This window comes from Arachis ipaensis, chromosome B07 (assembly GCF_000816755.2).
Source record: "Arachis ipaensis cultivar K30076 chromosome B07, Araip1.1, whole genome shotgun sequence".
NCBI lineage: Eukaryota > Viridiplantae > Streptophyta > Magnoliopsida > Fabales > Fabaceae > Arachis > Arachis ipaensis.
In genome coordinates, this window is record NC_029791.2 from 102,789,050 (window position 1) to 102,802,243 (window position 13,194).

At 35.9% G+C, this 13,194-nt stretch overlaps 1 protein-coding gene across 1 annotated transcript; it reads left to right on the forward strand.

Annotated features, from left to right (window-relative positions):
- On the forward strand, nt 10,211–11,407 carry LOC107607533 (protein ALP1-like). The gene is made up of 3 exons (XM_016309480.2): nt 10,211–10,426; nt 10,513–10,735; nt 10,820–11,407. The coding sequence occupies exons 1-3, from the start codon at nt 10,211–10,213 to the stop codon at nt 11,266–11,268; spliced, it is 888 nt and encodes a 295-aa protein (XP_016164966.1). The 3' UTR covers nt 11,269–11,407.

Here is a 13,194-nt window from a genome sequence, read left to right on the forward strand (position 1 = left end):
ACTTTAACAAAAAAAATACCAACCCCTAGACTTTCTGGTAAACTACTACCACGCCTTAATCTATTGCATCTTTAATGTTGTCATTTTGACAATAAATATCTTACATAACGTTACGTGGTAACTCTATCTTGTTGCTAAATCATTTGATGAATGATTGAAAGTCACTATTGGAAAACGCTAAACACACATATAGGACAAACTCTTGCGCAGCAACTTTTAGGGATCATTTTTTTGCAAATGGAAAAAAGCATGATGTAAAACAATGAAATGGAAGTTCAGCAAAAATATTTACTGTCAGCAGAAAAAACGCAGTTTACATTTTTCATTTATAAGCATTTCTTTTTTTTTTTTATGTTTGAAATTAAACAAAACGCAACTTGCATTTTTTAGCTTGCAGCATTTGAAATTTTTTTGGTTTTTAGAAAAAGCAAGAACGCAGGTTGCGTTTGTTAGAGAAAATTTATTATTTTTTTTAGAGCAATGCTAGGGGGCAGCAATATTTGTGATTAGTAGCCATCAATTAGCCATCAATGATGATTTGATGGTGTGAGATTGGTGTGAGATTTCATCCAATGGCTCACCTTTCTTTGCTGGTTACATGCTGGCCAAAATGCAATAAAATTGCTGGCCCCCTAGACTTTTCCTTTTTTTAAAGTAAAACGCAGATTACGTTTATCAGATGGGCTTATTCTAATTTTTTTAGACGAAGAGAAAATACAGATTATGTTTTATTTGGATTGAAATTTTTTTTGAAATCAAAACGCAGCTTACATTTTGTATGCGAAATAATATTTTAATAAAAAGCGTTGCATATAAATTGCTAATGCAGCTAATTCCAACTCGCACCTCACTTCTGCTCCTTCACTTGTACTCTCATTCTCCCTTTTTTTCATGTATCTCATGCTTGTGAGATTTTTTTGGTTATTAGAAGGATAAAAAAAGTGAGAATACGAAGGATATTGTAAATATACGAGTGTATTATAACGGTGAGATTATACCAAACACACACGAAGAAGTAGCTTTTGTTTGTGAATGTCCGTTTTCATTTACTATTCCATACAGCACGAGTTTTGTAGAGTAGCAAAATGGTCTTTGTGTTAACATACAAAGTCACGTTTCGACAAGGGTGAGCAATATTTTGTACAGAAATCCTGTACAAGTATTTGGTGGGCTGATACAGTTTCAAATAATGTCCATCACTGACAAAGCAAGCATGCAGCAGATGTTCTATATTTATCGACAAACCTAATTTCACATGCCGGTGATAGAGCTGTACATTGAGTTCGAACAACATACGGGGCCGGACGCGTTTGACGAGGAGGTCAACGTTGACGAGCTTGGGAATATAGATTGGGAAGAAGCTAATAACGAAAGTGAAGAGGAGTTCGAAGCCAACTATGAAGTCGATGACGAAAACGATAACGGAGATCTGGCAGGCAATCCGGTAGTGCAGAATGAGGCGGATGGAATTGTAAGCCAGCACCTGTTTGGTGTTCCGTCTTTTATGCGGACTCTAGATCTCGAAGCCATGCATGCTTCAGAATTTTCTGAGTATGCGAACATGGGTATGTTATGATTATTAATTCAAGTTACCTACGGTGTTTATTTTATTTGCCTTGTTTGACTGATGGTAGTGCGCATGTCGTAGGTGAAGGCAATGCTGCAGCGGAATATGGTGAGTTTAGTGTTGGAATGGAATTTGGTTCGAGAGAGTCAGGGATATCTGCAATCAAAAGCTACACTATCTCTATAGGAGTTGATTACACTGTATATGAGTCTGAGCCGCAGACATTCTATGCGAAATACAAGGGTTATGGTGCAGATTGTGATTGGCTTATTCGAGATAGCTTGATTCGAAAGAAAGCTTGTTGGGAGATCAGAAGATATAATGGCAAATACACATGCACCATGGGTATGATTTCACAAGATCATGCCAAGTTGGACTCAGACACAATTGCAGAAGTTATTAGGCCATTGGTCGAAGCAGACCCGTCAGTAAAGGTGAAGTCTATTATTGCAGAAGTTCAATCCAGGTTCAATTACACTGTAAGTTACCACAAGGCTTGGTTGGCAAAACAGAAATCTGTCGCAAAAGTTTTCGGTGATTAGAAAGTTTCTTACCAGACTCTGTCAGTATGGTTGAAAGCAATGACTGTGAAGATGCCAAGGTCTCGTGTTCAAATTAAAACACTCTCTGTTTACCGTGAGAGTGAGGAGGTTCAAGGTGTAAGAGTTCTGCACCACGTTTTTTGGAGCTTCTATCCGTGTATTGTAGCATTTAGACACTGCAAGCCACTGGTGCAGGTTGATGGCACGCACCTGTACGGAAAATATAAAGTTTCACTTCTGGTAGCGGTTGCATAAGATGGGAACCAAAACATTGTTCCTATTGAATTTGCGATAGTCGAGGGCGAGACGGCAGACGCATGGGAGTTTTTCCTAACCAATTTACGGAGATATGTTGTTACTATTGATGATGTGGTTATTATTTCTGACTGTCATACCTCCATTGACGCTACAATAACTCGCAGTAACAGTGCATGGTCACCACCAAGAGCGTGGCACATGTACTGCATCAGGCACATCGGGTCCAACTTCTTAAGGAGGTTCAAGGCTCCATATTTGCATAAACTCGTGGTGAACACAGGTATTTCAACTCGTTGTTATGGTTCTATTCATAGTAAATTTGTGGCATCTGCTTATGATTAAATGGTTTGTCAACAGGCTATTCTAGGACGGAACAGGAGTACAACAAAAACTACCAAAGGCTTAAAGAGCGGGGTAAGGCATATACTCAATGGTGCGATGACATCGGTGTTGAGAGATGGGTGTTGGCATTCGATGGTGGTCATCTTTGGGGACATATGACGACAAACTTGGTAGAGTGCATAAATTCTGTCCTGAAGGGTGCACGCAACCTTCCTGTGACTGCCATTGTTCGGTCAACTTTCTATCGGCTGAATGAATTGTTCACTCGGAAGAGTACCGAGGCTCATGAGCGTCTCCGCAATGGATTCACGTATTTAGAATTTGCAACGAAGAGAGTTGAAGAAAGCTTTCGACGTGCAGGAAACATTGTGGTTAACCAATTTGACAGGCGCAACGAGATGTTTGAGGTTCGCGAAATGCAAGATGGTACCATTTACACTGTTGACCTTGTGCAACGACACTGCGACTGTGACCATTTCCAAGTCGAGCGACTCCCATGCACGTTGCGCCAACCAGCGTCTTGATTGGCAAGTATATGTGCACGACGTGTACAAGATGTCTAAAACTTGCAAGGTGTACAAAGGCGAGTTTGTTCCGATGGGTGACCCATCTACGTGGGATAGATATGAAGGAGCGAAGGCGATCACCAACTGGACATTGAGGCGCACGACAAAAGGAAGACCGAAGTCAACCCGCTACTTGAATGAGATGGATTCGCGGAATATGCGTGGTCCTCGCCGGTGCACTATTTGTGGACGCGAGGGATATAGCCGCAGCCGATGTCCTCAGCGCGCAGGTCCAAGCTCCGTTGGAGGTGATTAGTAGTTAAGATTTTCAATGTAACTTTGTTATGACGTACTTCACAATTATATGTTATTTTTTATGTAACCTCGTCATTTATTTTAACCTAGTTAACAATTTATAATAAATAAAGTTTTTAACCTCGTTATGTAACTTTTAATAAATAATCATTTCGTTCCAAAAGTGCAACATGATAATCTCAAACAGAGTTATACGAGAACAAAGCTAAATATGTAATAATAATAATACTAAATAGAATCATCTAAATATAAGATACGACACTGAATACAACTCTGAATACAAGATCAACTGCAACAGACTACTTCCTCGGCGCCTTTTTCGAATACAAAGATGGGGTGTATTTGTCCAGAGGCGCAGTCTATGTCTGTAAGTTATACGGATGACCCTGAGACACACCGGCATCCAGCCCACTACAAACGTCAGGACCACCAAAATCTGTCATGCTCGCACCACCAGTGTCATACAAACCGGAACCACTTATCCCCAGAGCACTAGCTCCACCAAGATCATACCAGTGCTGCAAGTCGTATCCCAAATCTCCTTCTTTCTGCTGTGGGTACTCATTCAAATCAAACAACTGGGAGCGTGGTGGTGCGGAAGGACCGAACGGATCTACGTGACCTGTCGACTGATCAAAGTCAAAGTCACTGGCATGACCTGAAGTGGCGGCACGACCACTAGAATGCTGAGATGTAGCAGCCCTTCCTGCAGTGGCGTTGGAAATAGATAATTTGTATCTCTTAGGACCTGAGAGAAGCTGATGGTGTCAGATCCACCCAACGGACTAAAGTGACCCTCGGCTGGAATTACCAATTGTGGTATGTAAGACTCAGGTTCCTGAGTTGGCTGTGGTTCAGGTATATATGGTGCCTGTTGCTGATATGCCGGCCACTACTGTTGCTCTTGGCCATAGGCCGAATCCTGAAACTGCTGGGCATATGCCGGCATCTGATACTAGTGCTCATATGCCGGGACCTGATAGTGGTGCTCATATGTCGGAACCTAATTAACAATTAATTATAATTAATAGTAATTAATGATAATAGATAAACCTAAACAATAATAATTAATTATAATTTAAAACGGTAAAAATTAATAATAATAATAATAATAATAGTAATTAATAATAATACCTGAAACTGCTGCTCATGAGGCGGGACTTGCTGCTGAGGACCAGCTGGTTCTTCCTCTTTTTCACCTACAACTCTATCTGACAGTTGCAGGTGAATCCCATACTGTTGTGTGTACCACTCGTAGTACACTGGGAGAGGATGAAAGTCAATAATCTCCTCGCCTAACTGCAATGTGTTATAGCGGTCATATCTCCACCTGTTAACCCATTGACTGTAAATCTTTTTCTAGTCGTGGTTTTGTACTCCTGTCAACCGCTTGCAATGATCACGACCATGGTTGAACGCCGGGCCTGGTGGAAGCTGTTGCATCCCAAACTGTCGTCTAACTTGGTCTGTTGGGTGCCATTCTATGCACTCGAATGACACTAGCGGCGACTGGGTGGAGCACATAACCAAATGGGCAGTGAGGACATCTGGAACCCCCACTCCCATATACGGCCGCCATATAAATTGCACATTAGTTACCAAGAGGCCGATTAGAAAAATTATTCTTCTAAATAAAAACATTGGACATTAATGATTACAACTTACATCGTCAACTCCCATGTCATCGAGTCCTCGCCTAAAATGCGCTGTAGGCCTCCGTATATATCTTGTATGTCGGCGCCAATGACTCCACCTAACAAAAAATAGAATAATAATAATAATAATAATAATAATAATAATAATAATAATAATAATAATAATAATAACAACAACAACACCGTCGTGCAAGTGGAATACCAACATCGCTGAGCTGATCGCGTGGTATAGGTGCCAGGAGCCCAAACAAAAAGCAGTATTAGTGGGCCATCCATCTCTTTATAGTTGTATCGTGAAGCATGACACAACGATCTGTATAGGTGTGCCAGACTGGCTGCTCCCCAACTGTATCCTGAGATCCGGTAAAAATTCCAAAGTAGCGGTAGAAACTTCGAGTTCAATGAAGTAGTCGACTTATCTGAAAACACAACTGTTCCGAGCACGCAGAAAATGTGTGCCAGGACGTACCGCTCAACAGACTCCTGAGTGTCACACGGCTCGGTGTCTCTGCACCGCTGGACCCATGCAAGATTAATCTTCCCCAACACGTGATCTTGTGGACTGGGCTCCTGACCAAAACACGCAATGCAATTCTCCACCAAAAACTTGTGACTGCTGTCTGATCTACCCGTAACGACCTCCCCATTAATCCAGAGACCAAAAATATAGCTCATATCTTCTAGCGTCACTGTCACTTCACCGACGACCGGAAGATGAAATGTGTGAGTTTCCAGCCTCCGGCGTTCCACCAAGACACTCAGTAGTGTAGAATGACCTCTCATTTCGCCTACTCGCAAAACGTGTTGAAATCCAGTCAATGCCAGTGACGCTGCCGCTACCTCGTTAAAAATATCTGGCGGATCGAATTTTCTGGACAACAAATTCCTAATAACCTGCAAAAAGAAAATGATAATTATTAAATTCTAAATAATATCAGTTAACAATTTATTCAAAAAAATAGCAACAATAATTAAACAGTATTATTATTATTATCTTAAAAAATAATAATAAATTATTAAAAAAGATTAAATAAAGAACATAAAAATAAATATATTTATTCATCGAAAAAAAAGGTTTACTTACTCATTGAAGATGATTCAAATATTCAATAATATGTTCTTCAGGTAAAGTAAAATTACAAACCATTTTTCTTTTTTCACTAAATAAAACCTCAAACCTTCACTGATTTTTTCTCTTCACAAACTTACTCCTTTTCACCCTTAATCCCAACATTTTCACTCTCAAAACTCTCACTCACAGCAAGTAAAATGAAAGAGATACTGAAACTCTCATGGCCTGTGTTTTGGTTATAAAGGCCGGCTCCACCACTCTAGCTCCTTTATACGTGTCACACATGTAGGTGGGAAGGCTGCCAAACACAGATTGCGTTTTGCCTGTGCACCTTGCCAAACGCATGTTGCATTTGGAGCTTTGAGGTATTGGCATGCAAAGACAGAAACACGTTTCGAAGCTTCGTTTTTCTCCCACACTAAACGCAAGCTGCGTTTTGCAGTGCATGCAGCTTTTTTTATTTCAACTCAATCAAAACGTAATCTGCGTTTTACAGGTTACTGATTTTAGCAGTTCCATATTTGTGAATTACACACCATGATACAATATAGTTGTACATCACCTTTTTTACTTCCATAAATAAATTAATTTCTGTAACTTTTAGTAGTTTGATCATCATTTAATAATTATGTAGCATTACTCCAAATATAGTATTGACTATTGACGCCTCACGCGCAAAATGAAAACACTGAAAGTGTGTGTGGTTGGAGGTAATACAAGTGTATTCCCAGAAATATTGAGATGGGAATATCTTATTCCCATGTTTGGTTCAATAGTTAAAAATTTATTCCTGGGTATATTTTATTCCCTGGAATCAAAATCCCACCCATTTCATTCCCATATCCTTCATAGGTATCTCTAATTCCAATGGGAATGGAATGTTAATAATAAACTAAAAAGACCAAAAATACCCTTGTTAATTTCACTCCAACCCTTCTCTTCAGATTTTTTTCAATTCATTTCAAACAAAATGAAACCCTAGCAGAGACCCCTCCTCCATGAAAACCAATCCCTAGCGAGGCTTTTCTTCAAATTCACGGAGGTTCCACCGGCATCGGCGCCGCCTCGCCGCCGATTTCGATTTCCACGACCACTGCGCTCCTTATTCTAGAAGAAAATCGTTCGCGTTCGTGTCATCATCACAGCTCACGGTTCCTATTCGTGCTTCCTGTTCGTGTTCATCGTCTCGAGTGGTGCTTCCTGTTCGTGTCGTCTCTTTCGCTTCTCTCCCTCCTCGCGTCTCAGCAATAGCCATCAAAGAGAGTTTAATTTGTCTTCTGCAACCTTGTTCATCTTTTTCAAGCACAAAATCTTCTTCTTCAGGTAAGGATCTTTTATTTGTTATTTATTTATTTTTCCTAAACTATGTTTGTGCTATAATTTATTGGCATGAAAGTTTGTGCTAGGTTTAAAATATTTTGTCAAATAGTTGATTCATTGCTGTTAATCTTATTATTGATTGGTTTGTGATACTGAATAAAATATATGGTTCTTTGAAATGCAATGTCATTAAGGAAGCATAACAAGAGGTTCTTTGATGATTACTACAACACTCAAAGCCCTTTGAAAAATGAAAGTAATTCTTTTTTGAAATTGGAAAAGGCTTTTTTTTACCTTTTGATCAATGTATATATAAGACAAAGACTATGGTGGATTGAATCAAAGGTTGAATGCTGAGGTTATAAAATAGAGTTGTGTTTATTTTTTCTCTGTTGATTCTGTTTTTAGTCATATGCTGTAACTTAGAATTGTTATTATTTTTTGGTCTGCATTATGAAATTTTGGGTTTGATTCTTGTGGCATAAGGATTCATAAAGACTGTGGAGTAAACACGCTAGTCCCTTTGCTTTGTATTCTCATAGCTTATTCATAGAATAGAGTAGGATATGGAGGAGCATGAATTGCTCCAGAGAAAGACTGAAAAAGTAGTAGTTACAAGCTAACATGTTAGAAACAAATAATAATTATATAACCTCTTATCAAGGACTAGTAATCATTCAAGTGTAACTGTGAGAGTAAATAATAATAATAATAATAATGATAATAATAATAATAATAATAATAATAATACCATCCAAAGAAAGGATTGTGGTCTTGGCCCTCCCAGTTTCGTAATCTTAATTAATTATAACATTACATAAGTGTGATCATGACCTTGCACCCTGTAGCTTTCTCCTTTCATATCCAACAATTCTTATTTTCGGTTTGGTTTTATTTTCAACTCCTCACTAGTCACTAGGTTTGTTCCTTTAGAATTTTCAATAAAGGCATATACATAGATAGATAGATAGATAGAAGAGTGAAAGTGAAATCAGGTAGAGAGGTTAATTAACAAGATAGGTATATGGCTGATGCATTTGATGAGGAGTATGATTATCTATTCAAAGCTGCTCTGATTGGGGACTCAGGGGTTGGGAAATCAAATCTGCTATCAAGGTTTTTGGGTCTGTATTATAAAATTTTGGGTTTGATTCTTGTGGCATAAGAATTCATAAGGACTGTGGAGTAAACACACCAGTCCCTTTATTTTGTATTCTCATAGCTTGTTCATAGAATAGAGCAGGATGTAGAGGAGCTTTCTTTGCTTTAAACCCTTGTATTAAATTTCTATGCTATTTGACTAATATTGTGATTCATCCTTCATCTATTTAGAAGAGAAAAAGAGAAAGCAGGAACAAATAAAAGAAGGGTAGGGGTAGAAACTTTATCTTTATACAACTAGCTCTAGTCCACCTCCAATTAAACTCATTTATATATCACCAACACACACCCATAGGCCGGAATGAATAAGCTACTAGAAGTGATTGAGTAACTTTGGGAGTAAAAAAGTTTGATTTGAATTGAGGAAGTAAAATGACTATGCAACAATACAGCAACAGCAAGTGAAGTACGTATGATAATGAACCAAAAAAAGCAAATAAGCATGCATTCATTCAATTTTTCTTTCCATGTATTTTCAATATTATCTAACTTTCTATATTGACTCCTAACATTGCTCATAATATATATTATATATGATCACTTCCCATTCTCTTTCTGGGAGTAATTAAGCATTTTTACAGTCGGTAACCTGCTTTAATTTAATTTTGGAATTTACAAGAGAAAATTATAAGCAGTAATTAATTAATCAGGATATATACAAATATTAGAGGGGCCGGGAATAATGTATACAATAATCATTCATCAGGAAGGAATCGGCCACCAAGATTTTCCATCATAGAAAATTGCATATTCTCAAATGGCTTCCAGTGACGCTTTCTTTGATTAATAAACCAATTGTTAATTTGCTTCTGATCTAGCCCTGTTGACTTAGCCAGTTCAATCTTGTCAGCTTCCTGGAAGCATCAACAATAGTTAATGTGTCAATGACTCATTTTGTTGTGTTTGTGCTTAGGTGACTATTTCTATTAACACTAATGAAGATGATATTGTAAAACGTTGGATGATTATTCATAATAACATTTTCAAGATGTGTTCCTTGAAGTAATCCTCTTGTGTTTAATTGATTTCAGTAGTAATCCCTCTTGGCTAATATATATATCATGTGTTGTGAGATGTTCTTTTGGCTATTAATTTTATTTTTTAAATGATAGAAAAAAGTTTACATAGAATAAATAAATAGTAAAGTCTTCTAACTAAATATTTTAATATTTTTTTTGACAGAATGGATCCCAAACAGAAGATGAGAGTTATTGCCTGCTTGATTTTACATTTCGAATTAATAAATGACCTTATGGTTAAGTTGTTGATGATTTGCTATGTTTTGATTATATTGCAATTGAAAAAAATGGAATGATAGTTACAGTAGGCAAGTAATAAGGGATGTTAGTGTCGATAGGATTATTTATTTTAGTGATCTAGCATGTATAGAAAACACAAGAATGGATAGATGTGCCTTTCATGCATTGTGTAACATGCTTTAAAAGGTTGGAAGGTTAGAACCAAGTAGGAATATGGGTGTGGAAGAAATGGTTGCCATGTTTTTACATATTATAGCACATGACGTCAAAATTAGAGTAATAAAGAGACAATTTGTGAGATCTGAAGAAACAATTAGTAGGCGGTTTAATGATGTATTGCTTGCTATTTTGAGATGTCATAATCTCTTACTGAAGAAACCTCAACCATTTAGCCAGGATAGAATGGATGAACGATGGAAATGGTTCAAGGTAATTTATCTTGCTAATATTATTAAACCTAATATGCTTGGTGTGCTTTAGAATTGAGTTAATTGATCTCTTTTTTTGGATTTTAGAATTGTCTAGGAGCCTTAGATGGTACTCATATCAAAGTCAATGTCCTTGAGGCTGATAAGCCTAGATATCGAAACAGAAAAGGCGACATAATAACCAATGTGCTTGGAGTGGTTGCTCCTGATATGCAATTTATCTACGTATTGGCAGGTTGGGAGGGTTCAGCTGCGGATTCTAGGGTATTGCGAGATGCACTATTTCGTAATGGGTTTAGTGTTCCCCAAGGTATTTTTATTGAGACTTTAGTATGTTATTAAAGTAACTATTTGATCTTTCATTAATTTTGTTCAATCTTATATGTTACACTAGGTCATTACTACTTATGTGATGCTGGATACATGAATTGTGAAGGATTTTTGGCACCTTATAGAGGACAAAAATATCATTTGAGTGAGTTTAATCCACATAATCAACCCAGTACAGCTCAAGAGTTTTTTAATATGAAACACTCACAAGTTAGGAATATCATTGAAAGGGCATTTGCAGTATTGAAAGCAAGATGGCAAATTTTAAGGGGAAGATCATTTTATCCTATTAAGACTCAAGGAAGAATTATAATTGCTTGTTGCCTTTTGCATAATCATATTAGAAGAGTGATGGTTGTGGATCCTATTGATGAGATAGAAGATCAAAATATACTTGGAGTAGATGGTGAGACGATCCACCATATTGAGACAAGTGATGCTTGGGGTAGATGGGGAGATCAACTTGCACAAGAAATGTGGAACCAATGGAGAAAAAGACATCACGCTCGATAATTATAATAATTTTTTATGTATGAGGCTGTCTGTCGTAACGTTGATTTTATTTTGTTGATGTGTTTGTGTTCTTGTATAAGAGTTGTGCATGTATGCTTATTAGTGCAAGTAATTTTTTACTTTTGAGACTTCTTTGTAACTTTTATTTGGATAATAGAAATGTTTTTTTAGTAAATTTAATTGTGATAATGTTAATTTTAATTAAAGATATTTGTTATTAAGGATATTTTAGTAAATTTAAAAAGATTAGAATCGATAATAATTTTAATTAAACCTATTTTTATTAAGGGTATTTTAGTAAATTTTTTATTAGAAGTATTTTTGTAAATTCAAAATGTAAAATTTAAACTCAACCAAACAAAAATTTATTCATTCCTAAGATTATTACATAACATTCCAAGATATTAAATTTTATAAACAAACATAGATATTTTATATTCCAAATAATCTTATTCCTAGACATTATATTCCTAAGAATGATATTTCTAATAATAAAATTTAATCTTTGAACCACATACACCTGAAGGGTCGGAATGCATCCGGTTTGGAATATCACTTGTCATTTTCACTCTCTTTTCATCCCTTTTGTTTGGATTGATATTTATGAATATTTTCTCTTTGGAATAGTTAATAGTTATGTAGCATTAATCAAGTTATCTCTTTATGAATCGGAGAATGGCCCTAGAGGACCAAATGGTTTGTTTGGATTGATATTTTTGGGTGATTTTTTTTTTCTTATAAATTAAAGCTATTTTTTGTAAAATTTTAAGCATGCTTGAATTTTTTTAAAATATATTTTTATTTGTTTTTTTAAAATAAGATTGGATACACTAATATGTGATGATATTTAAGTGTCCAACATGTTCAGAAAATTTTTTTTTATTTTTTTAAGACACAGTTAGATATAACAGACATAACGAATATGTACGAATGTCGTATCCAAAATACGTCCGACACATAAACACAACAACTCAATAAAGTATCCATGCTTCATAAATCATAATCAATAATTATAATTTATACTCTTAATCCTAATTTTTTCTCTAAATCTTAATTTTTTTTCTCCAAATCTAATTTTCTTTTCATATTTGTATTTATATATTCCCTCTAATTTTCTTTTCATATTTATACGCTCATCATTATTTTGATTTAGCACAAAAACACTTTTTAAGTATTATGAGGCTATGCGACTGGAAATTGATCCCTATGATCGAAGTTATATACTTTATAACATAGGCCTTATTCACACAAATAACGGAGAACATACAAAAGCTTTAGAATATTATTTTCGGGCACTCGAACGAAATCCGTTTTTACCCCAAGCTTTTAATAATATGGCCGTGATCTGTCATTACGTGCGACTATCTCCACTATAGAAAAAAGGCTTTGTACATATATATCGTTCAAAACTACGATTTTTATCAGTTGTAGCAAACAAAAAAACTTCATAGAATAAAAAAAAAATGAAGAAATAAAGATATGCTTAGATACTTTTTTCTATGAATAAAAGATCCATTTCCAGTTGTTTTGATAGACGGAGACGGAATTGTTAGAGCCGATGTTCCTTTTCGAAGAGCAGAATCAAAGTATAGTGTTGAACAAGTAGGTGTAACTGTTGAGTTCTATGGTGGCGAACTATATAGCATATATTTTGGGTATATATTTTTTCTTTTAGATTTAGTTCTAGAGCTTTACTTTCTTATTATTTGTGGTTAATTATGAGTTTTTACTTTAATTCTAGATCAACTTTTCTTTCTCTATTTCATTCACAATTGCAATACATTTTTTTAGTTATTATGTAAAATTGCAATAAAAATATCACATCTTTGTAAAATTTCAAATATAACTTAGAAGCTTTTCAAGAATGGAAATTTCAAATGACGCAGGCTTATTTAAATTAAATAAATAAAGTATTTTTTTGATATG